This window comes from Saccoglossus kowalevskii, chromosome 21 (genome assembly GCF_978046115.1).
Source record: "Saccoglossus kowalevskii chromosome 21, keSacKowa6.1, whole genome shotgun sequence".
Lineage (NCBI taxonomy): Eukaryota > Metazoa > Hemichordata > Enteropneusta > Harrimaniidae > Saccoglossus > Saccoglossus kowalevskii.
In genome coordinates, this window is record NC_140661.1 from 21,347,701 (window position 1) to 21,368,509 (window position 20,809).

A 20,809-nucleotide genomic window follows, 5' to 3' on the forward strand; every position below is an offset into this window, starting at 1 on the left:
ATACGTTTTGCCTTGGGACTGCCTAAAAGTGGTTGCTACAGGCAGGTGGTCTTTATACACAGGCTGCTCATACGTTTTGCCTTAGGACTGCCTAAAAGTGGTTGCTACAGGCAGGTGGTCTTTATACGCAGATTGCTCATACGTTTTGCCTTGGGACTGCCTAAAAGTGGTTGCTACAGGCAGGTGGTCTTTATACACAGGCTGCTCATACGTTATGCCTTGGGACTGCCTAAAAGTGGTTGCTACAGGCAGGTGGTTTTTATACACAGGCTGCTCATACATTATGCCTTGGGACTGCCTAAAAGTGGTTGCTACAGGCAGGTGGTCTTTATATACAGGCTGCTCATACGTTATGCCTTGGGACTGCCTAAAAGTGGTTGCTACAGGCAGGTGGTCTTTATACACAGGTTGCTTATACATTATGCCTTGCAATTGGGACTGTTTAAAAGTGGTCACTATAGACAGGTGGTCTTTATACTCAAATTGCTCATACATTATGCCTTGGGACTGCTTAAAAGTGGTCACTATAGGCAGGTGGTCTTTATACACAGGTTGCTCATACGTTATGCCTTGGGACTGCCTAAAAGTGGTTGCTACAGGCAGGTGGTCTTTATACGCAGATTGCTCATACGTTATGCCTTGGGACTGCCTAAAAGTGGTTGCTACAGGCAGGTGGTCTTTATACACAGGCTGCTCATATGTTTTGCCTTGGGACTACCTAAAAGTGGTTGCTACAGGCAGGTGGTCTTTATACACAGGCTGCTCATACGTTTTGCCTTAGGACTGCCTAAAAGTGGTTGCTACAGGCAGGTGGTCTTTATATGCAGATTGCTCATACGTTTTGCCTTGGGACTGCCTAAAAGTGGTTGCTACAGGCAGGTGGTCTTTATACACAGGCTGCTCATACGTTATGCCTTGGGACTGCCTAAAAGTGGTTGCTACAGGCAGGTGGTCTTTATACACAGGCTGCTCATACGTTTTGCCTTAGGACTGCCTCAAAGTGGTTGCTACAGGCAGGTGGTCTTTATACACAGGCTGCTCATACGTTATGCCTTGGGACTGCTTAAAAGTGGTTGCTACAGGCAGGTGGTCTTTATACGCAGATTGCTCATACGTTATGCCTTGGGACTGCCTAAAAGTGGTTGCTACAGGCAGGTGGTCTTTATACACAGGCTGCTCATACGTTATGCCTTGGGACTGCCTAAAAGTGGTTGCTACAGGCAGGTGGTCTTTATACACAGGCTGCTCATACGTTTTGCCTTGGGACTGCCTAAAAGTGGTTGCTACAGGCAGGTGGTCTTTATACGCAGATTGCTCATACGTTATGCCTTGGGACTGCCTAAAAGTGGTTGCTACAGGCAGGTGGTCTTTATACACAGGCTGCTCATACGTTTTGCCTTGGGACTGCCTAAAAGTGGTTGCTATAGGCAGGTGGTCTTTATACACAGGCTGCTCATACGTTATGCCTTGGGACTGCCTAAAAGTGGTTGCTATAGGCAGCTGGTCTTTATATACAGATTGCTTATACGTTATGCCTTAGGACTGCCTAAAAGTGGTTGCTATAGGCAGGTGGTTTTTATACACAGGCTGCTCATACATTATGCCTTGGGACTCCCTAAAAGTGGTTGCTATAGGCAGGTGGTCTTTATACACAGGCTGCTCATACGTTATGCCTTGGGACTGCCTAAAAGTGGTTGCTATAGGCAGGTGGTCTTTATATACAGATTGCTTATACGTTATGCCTTAGGACTGCCTAAAAGTGGTTGCTATAGGCAGGTGGTCTTTATACACAGGCTGCTCATACATTGAAAAAGGAAGACACAACAGAATCAAAAGTAGCGACAGAATCTGCAAATTGTGTAATAAAAATGATATTGAAGATGAACATCACTTCCTCATAATATGCCCAGTATATAGTAAAGAGAGGGTCATTTTATACAATGAAGCTGAAAAGATTATTCCTGACTTTACTAATCTCGCACCTGAAAATAAATTCATAAAAATAATGTCAAATAATAACTTAGCAATTCCTCTGGCACAATATCTGAAATACAGCTTTGCTATTAGACAGCAGCACCTACTTAGTCATTAACTTTTTTTTTACACCTATTCATTGGGTTTTTGTTTTTATATTCAGTTTATAGTTTTTTGTTGGTGTTTCATTTTACTTTATTATATATTTCCGTTACTAACTTCAATTTAGTCTGTTTCTGGTTGTCTTTAAACTATTAGCCATTGTAATTTGATTAATTTTTATCTGTAATTTTTGTTGTTGTTGTAACCTTTAACCTCCTTCAGTAGGTTGTTATGAGTTAATAAATTGTTGTTATGCCTTGGGACTGCCTAAAAGTGGTTGCTATAGGCAGGTGGTTTTTATACACAGGCTGCTCATACATTATGCCTTGGGACTGCCTAAAAGTGGTTGCTACAGGCAGGTGGTTTTTATACACAGGCTGCTCATACATTATGCCTTGGGACTGCCTAAACGTGGTCACTCTAGACAGGTTGTCTTTATATATAGGTGATCACAAACACAGGTTTCACTGTATTTGCCTATACAACCTCTGTAAGGAACCTAAGCTAATTTTTCTTGATTAATTAATACCAATGAATTGAGTTAAGAAAACTTGGGATACGGTCACAATAATGTATCCATGAAAGGTGATGCATCGTTTTTTCTCAATTAGAAATATAAATACATTACAGGTGTGTTTTTATTTTGCAGCTATTTGCATTTCATTACCATAAATATAAATCATGTCGCATATATTTACCCATTTGATACCATTTTGCTCAGGATTATTTGAATGAAAAAATATGAAAATACTGGCAGCAAGCAACAGCTAAAATAGTCCTAAAGGCTTAGAAGATAATTTTCTTGTCAACTAAGTTAAATTGGTTGTGTTGCGTACAATGAAATGCGGACGTTTACAGGGTTATTCGTGTTTTTATCATATCAGAACATTGGCACTTTATAAGTCATCATACTTTCATATCACTTGTTTTCATTTTTGACAACCATGCAGATGTCTGATATAATAAATATCGCCAGAGGTACAATACTTGGGGTTTGCAACTCGCATAGTACTGTATGGTAACATCATGCCAAGATCCCATTCAAGTCACTTCTTGTAGATAGTGAGACTGATGCTTCGACCTTCTGACATGACATAGGCGGTTTGTAATAAAACAATAAAACATGTATTACCACATTCATAGTGAAAAAATGTAATACATCAAAAATGTACAGTAAATATAGTTATCGTAATCCGTCATCCGTGGGCAGCTATTTTGATCCACCTGGACATCTCAGTATTCTAGTTACCTCGGGCATGCGCATTCGCATTTTTCTGAGTTGGAACGCTTATGCGAGAGCGAGATTGAAACGGGATCTTGGTATCATGTCACCGTAGTTGCAAACCCCAAGTAATGTACCTCTGATATCGCTCAATGGTCAACACTATTAAAGTAAAGATCTACTTTGACAACATTGCCCATAATTTGTCTTTATTAACAGAAGGACATATATGTGTATTTAATAGTAACAGAAGTGAACAATGCGCTTGCTTTATTTTTGAATGGAAATGAATGGAATGGAAAGGTTCTTGAAGACCAGTAGTCATACATATTAAGTGTCAAAGGAATGGGTGATTTTCCATTCGCCGATGACAACAGCACTAATTGCTGTATGAATGATGCCCATATACATACTTGTAAATGTTGTTGTGGCACTGTGACGTAACCACAGGTGGTTTCCTCAGCACACGTATCTGTACAATATTCATAAGGTTCACCTGGAAGCATTTGATAACTATTGCTACATGTTCTGAAATAAATAAATAAAACAATAACAGTCTCTGTCATCGTATGTATTATAGATGTAAGATATATATATATATATTTATGACCTAACACTTGATTGGTCCAGGCATGTATGAGATGGCTCTGCAAAACTGTCAACCACCAGTCAGCCGTTTTGGATTTGATGGTGAAAAAAATGCAATGGTGTATGTGTGAAGTTTGAACTTGATTGGTCCAGGCATGTATGAGATGGCTCTGCAAAACTGTCAACCACCAGTCAGCCGTTTTGGATTTGATTGTGAAAAAATGCAACGGTGTATGTGTGAAGTTTGAACTTGATCAGTCCAGGCAAGTTGAGCATATAGAACTGCATTCTTTGAAACAAAATGAAAACCAGTTGACCATTTTCAATGCAGTCCGAAAAAAAAATGTACAATCTCTCTGCACACCTCGAAACACCCTCTCTGCTCACCTCATAAGACCCTCTCTTTCCATCTCATAACACCCTCTTTTCCCACCTCATAACACCTTCTTTTCCTACTTCACAACACCCTCTCTTCCCATCGCATAACACCCTTGCTCTCCACCTTGTAACATCCTCTCTTCTTTTCATATGCTTATTTGACCAAAAAGATTTATAATAAATAAATCATAAACTGTTTTACTCAGTCAGAATCTAGATAAAAACACACTATATGTCTTACCTTGATAATCTAATAGGAACACCCGTAGGTTTGACTTGAAAAGCATTAGAAAAATAATCTATTGCCTGAGGTATCAGTTCATTCTGAAAAAAAAAATGTTAATAAATGTGCATTTATCATAGTGGACAAAGCGAAGATTTAAATCAAACCTGAACAAGGTGCATGTAGCATTTAGGAATATTATTACATGCCTTCAGTTTTCACACAAATTTTACTACATGGTTAATAATTATGGAGCATTCAGAATATTTTGTGGTCCAGTGAAGCATGTAATGACCATTGTGCGAACCACTGCAATGTAGTTGTCACCTGCGCATGCAATAACTGGGTAGACGCTTATTTGTAAACAACGACACGCTATGGCTGCGTTCCTCATGTGCAGGTGACGACTCCCTTGATTTAAAATGACGATATCTGTCAAAATTCATATTAACTGAGACATATAAAATATAATATTATATTCCTAATATGAGTGTAATTGTGCCTTTGCACAAGAACATTCGTCCTTCCTATGACATCCTGTTTTCAGGTAATACGCACCCATATAAGGTAAGTAATATCTGATACATGCAACATTTTTAATTAATGAAATGATATATAATTTTTTTTTCACCTACGGTATAATAAAGATATTATTATTATTATTCATCAACTGCCATAAATGTCACATTTGTCCCCAATTTTGGACCAAATACTTGTCATTTTTTATAAATGACATTTTTTACAATTACAAATTTGTTAAACATGTGAAACAAACGTTAATATGTTTGTAATATTTTTTGAGCGGTTGACTAAAGTTGCTGTTCAAAGAGCCATAACAGAAAATAACAAAACTGATGCAATTCTTTAGAGTCATGGCAACCTAGCTAGAAAAAGACAAAAATGATGACAGAGAACTCAAGATCAGTTAACAAATGATCGTTGGGCTGCTCAATTAATGACACAAGCAAGAAATCTCCATTAAAAAACTCATTTTAAATACCTTTATTAAATTTCTCTTGGGACTTTCTAAATCATTGACACTGCCATCATACCACACATATATACGAATAGATTGATCCGCCGTTCTTTTTTTAATCACATGATGCGCTTCAAGATAAGTGTGTCGAACCTGATGATGAACATAGAAGGTCAAAGGTTAAAGTGCAAGCATAATTTATTGCAATGTAACTAACAGCTGCTTTCGTATTAACTTGCTCTCTAGGGGAAAACAAAGTTATATATCCCATACATAGAACCATTAATTGTAGCCTCGTTAATGGACAAGAGCTGTTAATACAAGTGAGAAGACTGAATTTCTCAAACACCATAAAAATGACTTCTGTGTGGTACTGGGCAATTTTATTTTATTTTTTCACATGCCTTTTACTTTTGAAAATGTCCTGGCAGTAAAAATGGCTTTGATGAACAAAGTATTGTGAATGCCTGGAGGAGCTATGTTATTAAAATTTCTTCAAAATGGTATGGATTGGATTACCTCTCACTGATGATTTTATGTGTCATTTTCCATAATATGAGGTTATTACAAGAATACTGCAAAGTATGCACAAAGGCAGTACAGCGGGAGTATTGAGTGACGTGCAGCGAAAGTCATTGCGACCGTGTACTGTCAGAGTGCATACTTTGCAGTATCCTCGTAATAACCGTATTATTATACATCTTTTCCTCCCAGGAATACATCATGGGAATGCCGAAATTTAAAATGTTTAGAACAGATTTAGCGAACTTCTTTGTGTGGGTCCGGTTAAACCCTGGGGGCAGCCATGTTTGTTTTTTTATTATTAGAGGACGCTTATGCGCGCAATCGTTCCATATTTGAAATTCTCGTTTTCTAATATGGTATGATGAAAATACAGTGCAATACCACAAAATGTCGCTACAGTGACAGAAGTATAATAATAGTGTGTATGTCATATTTTTCACCACCATGCCACTTATTTCAATGTTTCTCATGACAATTCATGAGATATTAGCCTCGTAAAAGGGCACTTTGCACGAGTAATTTTGTCTAAAACAATATTTCGAAAAGATTTGGTAATTTTTATGTTGCATTTAAACAAAAATTTTTTCAAAATCTATTGTTTCTTTAATGATTCGGTAAAAAATATTTTGTTCACATACGGTATATTCACGTCCATTGAAGATCCGTTTTTAAGTGCAAATTCAGTATGCCTCACAACAATTTTTCTATTCACATTTGTATAATATACATTCAGTCAATATTATATCTTCATTAAATTTCCTATAATATCGGATTACTAGACTGAATTACATCTGATCTATCTGATAAAATTTACACACATTAATTTGCAAACAGTGTGAATTATGTTAGTGTTATAATTAAATAACTCAGACGTCGCCACAGTTTGTCACATTACCAATTCCATCTCGCTAAATAATATCAAATTGTCTGTCACAGTAAAAATATCCCATACATGAAGTTAAAGTGCCTGTGAAATGGCTGCTATTTTCTCGCCTAAAATTATCCATTGATACAAAATATTATAATTTTTATGTTTCTAAGAATAAATTATTTTTTTAGTGTTTTAAACTCAGTCTACAGCAACTTTATTTCTGTGTATTTTAAAACGAGGCTCCTCATTAGCTTCTCATTTGCATATAGAAATTCCCCTTGTGACGTCAGAATAGAAACTTGCTGGGCAGCTCGCATTGCCGATACGTGTAAAGACAAATTTCTTGTGCAGTTTTCTCATCTTTGACTAAATTGCCACTCATGAGAAATTAAAACGTTTATTAAATATAAATCCCAACAAAGGTGGTTTTGTATTTGTTGTGAAGCACCATGTTTAACTTCCATGCAATGCATACAACACATAACAACAAATTTGAAAGCATGCTGACACTGCCCCCACCACCCTGTATAAAGATACCATAAATAATTAAACAAGGAAGGCGATGGAAATTAACAGCACAAGTGGTATACTGAAACTTTGGGGAAGTCCTACTTTATTTTAGGTATATAATAAGGTTTAAATGTAACCTTATGTTTCATCAAATTCTTCCCCATTGCAAGAGAGAATGAAGTTTAAATCAGAATGAGAGTCAGAGTGAAATGACAACAAGGAGCTTATCACACTACACTACCTTTTAGAGAAAAATGTATAAACGATTATAAATTTTGAATGTGGGTTGAAAACCCGTTGATCAATCACAATGATGAATGTCGTCCATGTAAAATTAAACAACTGTAAATTTATGTAAACAACTGTAATGTATTATGAAAATATCCTTGCTACATGAAAATAAATGTTTAAATAATACTGTAAAATGACTAATTTTCACTGGGTTTAAATTTCACTGATTTACCATTTCAGGCATATTCAGTGGGTTTTAAATTCACGGTTTCGTCATTTAGATAATGTGTTCTATACTAAATTTTACATATTCACTGGGTTTTAATTTAGCGCATTTTTCCAGTCAGCGAAATAAGCTAAATTAAAACCCAGTGAATAATTACCCCCTTTACAGTAATTTACTTGTTTTTGCCAAACTATAGGGATAATACTACTTTTTAAATTTCATTTTAAATTCAAGAATATGTGTGTGAAATATTAAATAATAAATTTGATCAGGTTTTGTAAACTGCACACAGCTCTGGAGCCATTGACAATTTCTTGCGCTTTGCATATTTTGATAATCTACTGCCGGGGTGAAGGTTTTATAAATTTCCATCAAAAATGTTCAAATATAAATAAGTAACCGGGTATAAATATAAGTATAAATCAAATAGTATAAAAATATAATTTTTTGTTTCATTATAGTAACATGTATGCAGTTTTGAAAAAATATAATCATAATGCTTTTACAGAAAATTTAACGATAACATCGTCAAACCATTCAGACGTTCCATACTATTGGAACAAAATATTACCATATTTACTAGGCTAGAAATATTTTTTAATAAAAGCCCACATGAGACACAAAATTTATTGTTTGCTTGATCATTAAAATAAGACTTATTTTTTACTGTGCACCTTTTATGTAATTTATGTAATTGCCTAATACTATTAGTACAAACAAATAAGATAATCTGGGCAAGAAAAAAAAATGTTTCTTATATCAGCATAAGTCAACAAAGAATGTGTACATAGTATAATGCAACTATCAAGGTCTGCAAAAAATTATGTTTAAAGTCGTTTACAACGATGACTCATCCTAGCTGTGAGACAGAGCCCTGGTTTTATAATGTGCATATTCCACTCATTAGGGGAAAACCATTGAAAACTGTAGGCGAGTGGATTACAAAAAAAAATAAAAAAAAAAAAATAAAAAAATCTGCACATGCATAGGACAGAGGAAAGCAAGAAAAAGTACATCAAACATCAAATATGGGTGAAAAAGAAATTGAAAGTTTAATCCCCTCCCAGGGTTTATATTGCCAACCCCTCAATGGCATACAGTACATCACGTCTTCAGCCAAAGACTTCGGAATTTGAGAAGCATTACAAGTAATCAACAGGAAACAAATACATTTACACATAATAATATGTGATTCAATGGAATGGTCTTGTTAAAATATAGTAAAGTGAACATAAGAAAAATTGACAGATCTTCACATGATATTGTTTACACTGGGCCACAGTCCCTCTAGGGACTGTGACTGGGCACTGCAATAATCAATCGACTCGGGTCACCTGCAACGCGGAAGTCGGCGTATTTGACAGTCTGTATACAATTTCACATATATAAAAACCTCACCTCGTGTATTCCTGGATATTGGTGATTACATTTGTGAGCAATGGATGTCATTTTACAAAGCAGAGTTACCAGTAACGCACATTTCACCGTCCGATCGTAAACACTACCTGCCAAGCACAGCGCCATTTTTTGTGATTCTTGCCTTGTGTGAAGATAAGTGATCTCTAGAGGGCGCTTTCTATTTGGAAATTTCAGGGTCGTTTGGCATACACACAACAGTCAGAAGAAACGCGCGCAGCCGGGGCATAAAGTTACGAAAAAATAAACAGAATAAAAAAATAGTATTACTTAAGAAATAAAATTAAGATTACTCAAAAAATTGAATTAAATCAGCTGACCGAGTCCTCAGATAAAGCCCCCCCCCAGCCGCGAAACCACCGCGTCCAAGATAAAGAATCCCCCCGAGCCTATAAGTATGATTTATTGATTTGCGGAAATGAATAACTTGCCAAGAGTCCAGGAGTGTAACATCTTAGGCAACAGGAATGCATGACACCCCAAGAAGCTATACACCCTACTTCTGGGTCACGGATTTACTAAGACGGGAATTTCTCGATTATATTTAAAAAATAGTAAACACTCATTGTTGGAGTTAAAAAAAAGAAATTAAGGTATAATATTGAATATTATTGTGGTTTTGGGGCCCTCTCCAGAAAGTACGAGGATGTGTGACCTTGTGTGACATCTGAAGGACTGTGAAATTAAAAAGTAGTTCGAGGTTAAACGCGTCTGCATTTTAATCTAAAGATACGGAATTGAAATAATCAACTAAATACTGGCGTCCAAAGTCTAGACTGGCGTAAAATGTGGTTTGAGCAAAGTCTGCAAAAAAAAAAAGGCACATACATTGCAGGGTACTTGATTTCATTACTACGAGACTATAGCCGGCCAGTAAAGGCGACATAGGAAGTCTATACGAACCTTTCAAGACAGCTTCATTAAGTAAACGTTCGGGCTTATATAACGTGGCTCGTTTGAATACTTCCCAGACTTCCTTGTCGGGCGTCGCTCATAATAATCGGAGCAGACAATCAAGAGGTAAAAATTAGCGTTGACCCAGCTGTGCATATAAGAGCTGCCATTTTCAGCCAAATGCATCCGTTTTCACATAATATAGTATATTTTCAGTGTGGTTTAGTTGTTATTCTATTCTATACAGGTCCATGTACGCCTTATCAACGTACGTTGAAAACTGTCTACTTCGTCCAGATAACGATATATGTTACGGTATACGTCTGTCTTTGTTGTGTGTTTTTTTGTGTTGTTTTTTTTTTTTTTTTTTGTACAACTTACTGTTTTTCGAGCGTATAATACGGTATTTATTGCACTGGGTATTAATAACCCGTGTCCGTCCTAGTCATTTAGCGAGCCATTAATTCTTTAAAGTGTTTTGCACTCCCGTGTAAAACACATGTTCGACCCCAGAACAATCTTAAAACAAACAAAAATGTTTTCAAATAATGCTTTACAAAAATGATACCTTAAAAGTAGATATTCGCTGTTGACTTCAAGTTACTTTCCCGTCTTTATTTTGACTAATCTCTAGAAACCCACATCTACAATGCCACTGCAAGGACAAACAACGCCCCCCCCCCAACTCAGTTGACAGTGCGTATGTTGGTCAGGGGATAGCACAAATGTTCAAAATGGGAACGCAGCTTTGGACACTATTTGAAACATTAGCATGTAGGTTTATTGAAACACTTAAAATTCCTCAGAAGGAATTAAAATGGTTACACTAACTGCTAAAACACATATATAAAACATAGAAATTTTACAAGAATTACATGTACATGTACTGTCTAAAGCACAACAATGGTTTAAAAAATAAATCAACAGACTACAATTACAAAAAAACTATTGATATATGTTGGTAATAATATTGAAAAAAAATAGATGAAATAATAATAATAAAAAAAGCAATAAATCAATGAAAGATGGAAATGAGAAAACACGTATTTATGTTAATTTGCCAGAAGATGTTGCTGTCTAAGGTTCGTGTTATTTTTGATAAATTTGGTAACTGGTATTTGTACATTCAGATTTGTATCACCCATTAATTTTTAAAAAAATTGTGTAGTCACTCATATTCGTGAAATTTATAATGTGCTTAGTAGTGTGCTTACAAATAATGTTGTCCGCGATTTTTCGTAGAAGGGGCATTCAATCATGAAATGGTACTCACCTTCTACTTTGTTATTTGAACACAGTTCGCAGATTCTTTTTCCTATTTCGGTTTTTGGTTTGGTGTACCTCCCTGTTTCAATTTTTAGTTTATGATTGCTCAGACGGAACCTACTTAGACATTCACGAAGTTCGGCATTCTTTATTTTGATCACATAATTTTCTAAAGTAAATTCATTTTTGAAATTTTTGTACGTTCTGAGTTTATTTCTTCTGTTATTGTCATTTTGGTTAACATCAGTCCCTATGTTAATTTCCCTTTTCCAGTATAATTTATATATATTTTTTTCAACTTCCAAACCTAATTTCTTGGTTTCTCTGTCGTTCAGTATAGTTGTTGTTTCGATAATTTGTGGTGTAGTTATGGCACTGTACCATTTGCTGTTTAATTGTTTGTTCATAATTGCTGCCTCACTTACCAATTCATTTGATGTATTCATTACTCTGTTGAAGTATTTAATTAATTGTTTTTTGATGAATACGTCGAGTGGTATTTTCCCAGTTCCCCATAAATACCCAAGATAGATGTGTTCTTGCTGACTCCTAAAACAAAACGACAAAAGTTTAGGTGGATTTTTTCCACACTCGATTTGTGTGTGCTTTCATGACCCCAGATGTCACTAGTATGGGTCTAATTAGTTTATCGAAAAAGGGTAGCATTGTAAGTGGATTTAAATTTGCCTTATGTCCAAGTTTTGCTTTTAAACTAAATAAAGCTTTTTGGCCTTTTAGTTTTAATGTTTTCATTGCCTCCTTAAATTTTCCGTTCGAACATATATTACAACCCCTAATAGTTGTAGTGTCTAACCACATTAGTTTCTTTACTTTCAGAAGATATTGTTGTTATCTAATAGACGATTATTTTTATTGAAAACCATTATTTTTGTTTTCTCTGTATTAACAGTCAGCTTCCAGTGTTTTGTGTAAGTGGAGAGATTATCTCAGCTATTTTGTAATCCATGTTTTGTTTCTGAAAGGATGACAATGTCGTCTGCAAAGAGGAGGCACCCAACTTTACTGTTTCCCAGTGTGGGTGGATTACATGTTGCAGTATCAAACATTCCTGGTAGGTCATTAATAAACAAATTGAAAAGAGTTGGACTTAAGTTACACCACAGTATTTGATGTGAATTCAGTTGTTAATCCATCATTAACCTTGACTTTATAGTTTACTTTACTGTACATTTCTTTTATAATGTTATAAATATTGCCTGTTATGCCGGATTTTAACAATTTTAAAAACATTAAAGCGAGTGTGCCATAATATGTTAATTGTTAAACCACCTATGTTTTTAGCGAAATATTGTTGTTTATGTCGCGCGATTTATGAAGCCCCAATAGGACTATTTGTATTTTAAAATAAAGATTGAAATTGGTGACTTTTTAGATCTACATCAACGTTCCTTTACGATTTTGTTGTATTGTAATGTGTTGGCAGTAACTTAAAAAGTACATTGCCTAAACACATGTTTTCTGAGATAATGTGTGCCGGAATCCTGTCCTGCCGGGATCCAGTAAATCTCAAATTGAGGTTAACCTCAAAACATATTTCGTGCACGTAGGATTAGCGAATTAGCAAATTCGAACATTTACACACCCAAATGTAAACAACGGATTTACTGCAAAACACGTCACGGTTGCCAATCCCGCAAGCGGTTACGACGGAAATTCGAATTTTCATGCAGTGTGAGATAACCTATAGCTTATATTTATGTAGGAAGTCATGGTGTGTCAGCATGGCGGAAGTCAGTGATACCCACAACATCTATTCAACACGAAAATCTACCACAGAGAGTAATTTTATGGTTGTAAAACAAAGATAGAAATAATACTTCACACAACTAATATCACAAATAGCACATTAAGTACATAAATTATAGAACGAGGAAAAACATAAGCTAATGTTATTGTTTAGAACAAAGCAAAACTGAAGTACAGTTCAATCCACCAAAATCACGAATAAAACATTGAACAAATGTAACTGAGTACGGGAGAAAACTATTCATGAAAATTAGTATAACAATAAAACTACTAAGCTACCAAATATGCCATTGCATTAAAACTACCTGCAGACTAATTTGATGGAGTTGCTATGTTTCATCTCTTAAGTTCATACTTGTATGTATGAATTGTGCAGTTTTTATTCCTGCAAAGCTTGTCATAATTAATCGGAATTTTTCGTCTTCATTCATTTTGAAGAAGTCAGATTTTTTGTCCTGTATATATGTAAATAATTTATTACGGGTATGTCATATTTACTGCATCCTTCTTTATAAGAAATGATACTCGTCTTCAATTTTAACATCTGTGCGGAGTTTACATAATATTTCGTTTCTAGGAATTTTCTTTTGTCTGCCAGTCTCAATGAGTAGTTTATGATCAGAAATTCTAAATTTGCAAAATAATCGCCTTAATTTTTTTTATATCATTTAAATAATTCTCCATATTAAAAGTAGTTTTAAATTTTCTGTATGAAGTTAGTTTGTTTGTTGCTACATTCATTCTGCTGTCATTAAATAATTCCCTTCTCCATGTTTTTACATAATTTTCTCTGAGTACCTCCCCTATCTTTTTTTCATCTTGTTTTGATAATTCTGAAAGATTGTTGTTTTAAGTTATCTCTTCTATTCTTTCCACCCATCCTGTTTTCCAAGTTTTTATTTCCATAAAGGCAGTTGCTACAATGTTGGGAATTTCGGGGATTTTAGTCTCAACCAATGTTTTAACATATGTGTTTCAATTTTGACGTTCATTGGATATCTACCCAGCTCTCCAAGAATAGCATTTTTTGTTGAATTTTTGCTGACACCTAAGAAAAATCTACAGAATGCAAACTGTACACTTTCTATAATGTTACTATGTTTTGCTGATTCTTCTCCCCATACTTTACACCCATAATTAATAATTGGTACAATTAATTTATCAAATAAATTCAATGCTGTGCTAATTTAATAATGTGTGATAATGTTAATAAAGACTGCTTTAGTGGAAACATAGCTTTCATAGCTTTCTCTTTTAAAGTATTGGACGCAGTTTTGAATTTTCCATTCGGTGTGAAAATTATACTCAAGCTCAGGTAATTAAAACTATCTACTGTGGCAATTTCATTTCCCTCTTAAAACACTGACTTCCTATTTAATGTATGATTTCTTTTATTGAATACCATTAAGTGGGTCCTATCGTCATCGCTTTCCAGGAAACTTCCCTATATTTGCCACCGAATCGCCTTTGATCTCAGAAACAGGATGTTTTTTTATCTTCGCCATAGTGATTATCGCCCTCATCGATGGAAGTATTTTTTTTGTACCGTTTTTATCTATTTGCGGTGAAATAGAAAACCGACAAGTCTGTATATACATATGTCGCAAAACATACCTGAAATAAATATAGTCCCGGTATCAACACAAGCATTCATAGAAAGCGTTTGAGATGATATCTCAGCGAGTGACGAAATTCCCAGAATGAAAAAAATTAACAAATGTTTTTATGTGTTTTCACAGGCAAGCCGGTGGGTGGACTAGAGATGAGAGAACTGCGGCAGTAATAAGATAAAGTATACCAAGCGTTTTTTTACCGGATCGTTCTCTGTTCTATATATCATATGTAGTGAGGGTAGACCAAGTTTCTGTGTGCAAAGGCCAGACCATTTTTTTCTGAAAACGCAGAGTTTAGTCCTGACAAGACAAAATATTTTGATTGAGATATATTTATCCTACTCTAAATGCATTTGTATTCCATTCGATGGTCAGTCCTGACAGTTTCAGTTGTAACTATACACAAGTCCATTTCATGTTATGGATTTAGAGAAAACATATAGAAGCAGTATTTCTTATTGCATTTTCAGGCCCAGTTTAACAAGATGTAAATAAAAAAAACAGTTAATCCATCCATGAATTTACTGACAACGATGGCGAGAAAAAAACAACTTGAAGCGTAATATATATGTACGACCCGGCAAAAAAGTAAAATAAAATCTAGACAACCCTAACACAGAAATGAATCAAATATACCAGATTCCGTGTTCGATCGAGGATCGGTATGTGTGCGCATCGGTTACTATGTGGCCACACATTCATTACCAGAAACTCATGATGGAACTTTACCCTCGGCTTGGGAAGCACGTGACGCCGGTGGTACAGATGAGCTTTGTTACGATATCGAGACAGAATACTATTTCAACTACTGATGTTTCATTAGTGAGCAACTTTGTTTCCAGGGGACTGGAAGGTTGCATGACTATGAGTGGTAGTCCGTATAACATGCCAAGGTAGGTTAAAATAAGGTTTACTGGTGACGGGGATGACCATGCCCTGGCAAATAACCACGCCCTCTACCGTCGTACGCAGTCATCAGACGGTGAATATTCAACAATATCGACAAATATAACATGTTGAACGCCGTTGAAACGACGGGGAGGTCAATACACTCACCTAGGTTTTGACCTAATGAAATTCAATGAAGATCTAGAAAAACTGCCATGGAATATCCTAGACATGTTCAGTGAAGTCAATAAAGCCCTGGATACTTTTACCATCTTAGTTGAAGAGGTTTTGGATGAACATGCTCCATGGCGAAGGAAACGTTTCAAACGAAATAAACAGCCAGATCGGATATCAAATGACATTTTAAAAGCTATGCATACCAGAGACAATTACACTAAGGTACATAATCACACAAACTATAAGATCTGACATAATATGGTGGTTAATATGATAAAAACTGCAAAGCGTGAATACTACATTAATCTATTTGATCAAAACAAATCGAATAATAGGCAAACTTGGAAACACTTTAGAGAACTTGACCCAAGCCCACTATTCCCCCTCCACTCAAACTTAAAGATGGGGAGGCAGTCTTAACGAATCCCAATGAGATTACCATGTTTTTCAACAACTACTTTAGCAACATTGTATCTGAATATCTCGCGGAAGTCAACCCATCTCAACCTGATTTCAAAAAGTTGACAAATTTTGTTACATCTAAAGTTCCCAATTCTGCTACTTTTACCATTCTCCAAATCACGCAAGAATTCGTTCTGAAAGCTTTACAGGACCTAGATCCTTGAAAATCTATAGGACCAGATGGGTTGTCTTCCAAGATATTCAGGATTGCTGCACCCATAATTGCTGATGGTGCAACCAAGATTATTAATCTAAGTATTACTACTAAGCGATTTCCAAACCCAATGGGAAAAAAGGTAGAATCAGCCCTATTTTCAAGAGTGACCCCTCTAATGTAACGTCTAATTACAGACTTATCAGCAATTTATGTATACTTTCTAAAATAGTGGAGAAACATGTACACAACCAATTGTATAATTTCTTAACTAACTATAACCTGTTACATTTGGCTCAATCAGGTTTCAGGAAATTTCACTCCTGCGAGACCGCCCTTGCTAAGATGGCATCCTAATGGGCTACCAATATAGACAAGGGTGACTTGACAGGATTGGTCCTTCTTGACTTACGCAAGGCCTTCGACATGATCAATCATGATCTTTTATTACACAAATTATTTTTGTATACAGTAAGTGACCAATCACTACAGTGGTTCAAATCATATTTAACGGACAGGTCACAATTTGTTAAATTTAAAAGAGCCACATCTGAGTCACTTCCAACACTAGGTCCAATGCTGTTTATAATATACATGAATGATCTTGCCTTGGAAACGGAACAGTCAGTACTCGACATGTATGCCGATGATAGTACTTTCACTACTTCTGGAGAAATCGTAGAACTTATGCAGCAGAAACTGGGCTCGGACATGTCTAATGTAGAAGCATGGTGTAAAACTAATAAGATGATCATAAATAGTGAGAAAAGTAAAACAATGTTAGTTACAACTTCTCAAAAATATCATAAGTTACCTGTTAAGGAACTTAACATTTCAGTAAATGATTCAAAATTAGAGCAAGTCAGAAAAACTACTTTGTGTCATGGTAGATCAAAATCTAACATGGAAAGATCATATTAATAAAGTTCATAGAGTAGTGAGTATGCTTCTAGCTCGATTTAGGGGTATAAAACTGTATCTTTCCACAGCTATCCGTATCAAATTTTGTCATGCTTTCATCTTTCCCCATTTGGACTACTGTAGCACAGTTAGGGGATCAGACTAGTTAAACAGACTATATACACTACAGAAAAGATCGGCTAGGATGATTTTTAATCTCCCTTCGCGAACTCCTACTAAACCTCTATTTCAAAAATTGAGATGGATGACTGTGATGGATAGTGTTGATTACCGGCGCTCTGTCATAAATCATTAAATAATCTTGCTTCAACTTATATGAGACAAATGTTTAAATTGACCAGAGAAGTCAGCACTAGGACTACCAGAAATTCAGACAGTTTCAAATTATACTTGACTCCTGGTAAAATTATTAAAGTATATTCAGATAGCTTCCAATTCTCGGCTCCTGAATTTTGGAATAAAATACCTCTATCAATTCGTACCATTAAAAGTAACTATTTTAAATGGTCCATGTCAAAGACTTAGTTGTTATGTTATATTTCTGTACTCCTTTATTTAAAAATGTATTACTAATTTCTGTATTTTGTACTAATTTTTGAGGACCATGTGTGAGGTGAGATAAGCCTTTGGCTTAACATGTTTTTATTCTCTTTGAATAAAGTCTATTATTATTATTATTATTAATTATTATTATAGGTTCTGACGAGGAGGAAAAGCTTGAGGCTTACGACAAATTTAAAATCAGATCCTCATCGACAGCAACTATGATAAATTTTGTAGCATCAGATCATCAGATGTCCATTCGACAACGTGCTGTTTGAGTGTGTAATATTGTTGTTTAGATTGATATCCATATGATATGAAGCGGTAAAATAAGCCATATTTAGCGAGAGCTGAGCGCAGTTTGAGGTCCGACACAATAGAGACTTCCTCAGGTCGTGTGGGAGCATACTCACTGTGGTGTGTGTGTGTTTTTTTTTTTGGGGGGGGGGGTAGTAACTTGTGCGAGTATGTTTAGACTTTATCCAAATACTCATGAGTTCTTACTTCACCAGAACCGGCTGGCGGCATATCACTCAAACAAAAGCATGAAATGGGATACAGCGCCCTCGCCGACGAATTTACTGTCACGTGGACTGTTTAGAACAAAATATACTTTCCTAGCAAATGCTGAAAGAGAATTTCAAAACATTGCAAGTTATGTAGAGAACTAATTATTGAATGTTAGTTACCTAGACATTTGCCAAAGATGGTGATTATAAACATAATAATAATAGTGAATTTCATATTAAAGCGGGAGGGTCGTCACCTGCGCACGCACGGGAATTGAGTTCCAAGCGACGACAACAACACACGCTATGGCCATCTGACGCATGCGCAGGCGACGACTCCCCCGATTTACAATCGTTTTCACTAAACATTGGACAATCAGATTGTGGTAAATGTTGATACATCAGAGCAAGTACCTAATGAAATTGTCACTGAATTTATCCCTACTAATCAAAACATCATAACTGTAGCCTAAACATGTTTGATACAATGTATAACTGTCTGTACTCAACTCATTTACATAAAATGTTACGTTTGTGTGTGTCCCAGTAGTGTGTCCAGACACCCAGAGCATATAACGCGGGAAAGTCGGGAGTACATGTAATTTGTTGACAAAATGCAGTCTCATAATTCGACACACAATTTAGTGTACGACAGAAAATTGTTGAACTTTACTTAAATTGGCTGTCGTGTAGTCAATTTGCACAACAAACTAGGGTGTCAAAAAGTACTGCGAATAATATATGCACTAAACTTATTACTAGCGGTGATGTTTCAGCTGGGAAGCACGGACGAAAACATGGTAACAGAACATACTTGACTGGCAATATTTTACAGCATATTGAATTTTATAAACGGCGACAGCCTTGTATTTATCGGCGTGAAATTCGGTCAAAGTTACGCCAAGATAATGTGTGCCACATGTCCTTAGTTCATCCACGGTTTACTCGTTCACCACCTAAACATGACGAGGAAAAAGTTAAAACCTATAATTCAAGGCCGTAGGAACCGTACTGGCCATACCGGCTATGGCCGGACCACTTCTGCACGCCCCCTAGCAGACGTGGTCCTTAGGCCCACGTCAACATACGCCTCGGACCTACGGCCTTCGATGGATGGCCGGACCAAACACTAGTATTTTTTGCTTCCTACGACCTTGTAATTGCTGCAAAGTTAACGACTGACATTAACGAACAACGAATGCTTGAATTTATCGATAACATTTCTGGTTTTAGACCAGAACAGCTGCACTGGTTTGACGAGGCGTCTGTCATTCGTACTTAGTCTACTGGAAACCGGCGTTACGGGCATGGGTGTATGGAAAACGAAGACCCTGGAAAACGAAGACTCTGGAAAACGAAGACCATGGAAAACGAAGACCCTGGAAAAAGAAGACCCTGGAAAACGAAGACCCTGGAATGTTCCTATGACGCAAATGATACACGAATTCGCCCAATATCGGGCATTTACTTTCATTGTGAACTAACTTCCCGTACGAAATTCTTCATAATAAATTAAACTAACTACTTTTAATTGTGAAATTACAACGTGAAGTACTTATTTTCGTTGTGAACTCACAACGTGCGTATATTGAATGCGAAATAATACGTATATGTATAATTGCATTTTACTAAACATATGTAACATATGTAAATGCCCGATATTGGGCGAATTCGTGTATCATTGGCGTCATAGGAACATTCCAGGGTCTTCGTTTTCCATGGTCTTCGTTTTCCAGGGTCTTAGGTCTTCGGTCTTCGTTTTCCAGGGTCTTCGTTTTCCATACACCCTTACGGGCATACAGAAATTGGTACACCGGCGACAGAAATACAGCGGTTTGCGTCTAATATTAATTACACAATAAACCTGCTTACAAGTATATTTGGTGTCGAACAATCTGATATCATTGTTGGACCTTCCAATGCTATAGAAATGATGAACTTTTTCTTTGAAGCAGTCAATGTAGAAGACCACGTTGGAAATCGTTGTTTGGCACCAGGAGATTGTGTAATCATGGATAATTGTGGTTTTCATCACGCCAGGATTGTCGAACCTAATTTGGAACATTTATTACAACAGCAAGGAGTGCACCTAATTTTTCAACCACCATACAATCCCGAGTATAATATCTGTGAACAATGTTTTCGGTCTATAAAATCGTATTTGGGGGGAAACCAGGAATTTTCCTATAGATTTACTGAGTTTGCTACAGCAGACGCCATTGGTCACATCACGCCCGGGGCAAGTCAAATTTTTGATAGAGAAAGTGTGATTTGCTTTCCGCCAAAAATAGGTCAATACGAACTGAAATGGAAGGCAACTTGTACCAGTATTAAAACAATATATGTTCACTTGTATTTCCTTGATGATTTGCA

At 36.1% G+C, this 20,809-nt stretch overlaps 1 protein-coding gene across 1 annotated transcript in view; it reads right to left on the reverse strand.

Moving 5' to 3' along the window:
- The window catches only part of LOC144360029 (leishmanolysin-like peptidase), a 38,150-nt gene extending 28,781 nt beyond the window's left edge, over positions 1 to 9,369 (reverse strand). The window contains exons 1-4 of the mRNA XM_085494944.1: positions 9,225 to 9,369; positions 5,488 to 5,616; positions 4,506 to 4,588; positions 3,712 to 3,826 (exon numbers count right to left, since the gene is read on the reverse strand). Coding sequence (XP_085351070.1) covers positions 3,712 to 3,826; positions 4,506 to 4,588; positions 5,488 to 5,616; positions 9,225 to 9,350 — 453 coding nt within the window. The 5' untranslated portion in view covers positions 9,351 to 9,369. The remainder of the gene's footprint in view (positions 1 to 3,711; positions 3,827 to 4,505; positions 4,589 to 5,487; positions 5,617 to 9,224) is intronic.
- Between the last annotated feature and the right edge of the window lie 11,440 nt (positions 9,370 to 20,809).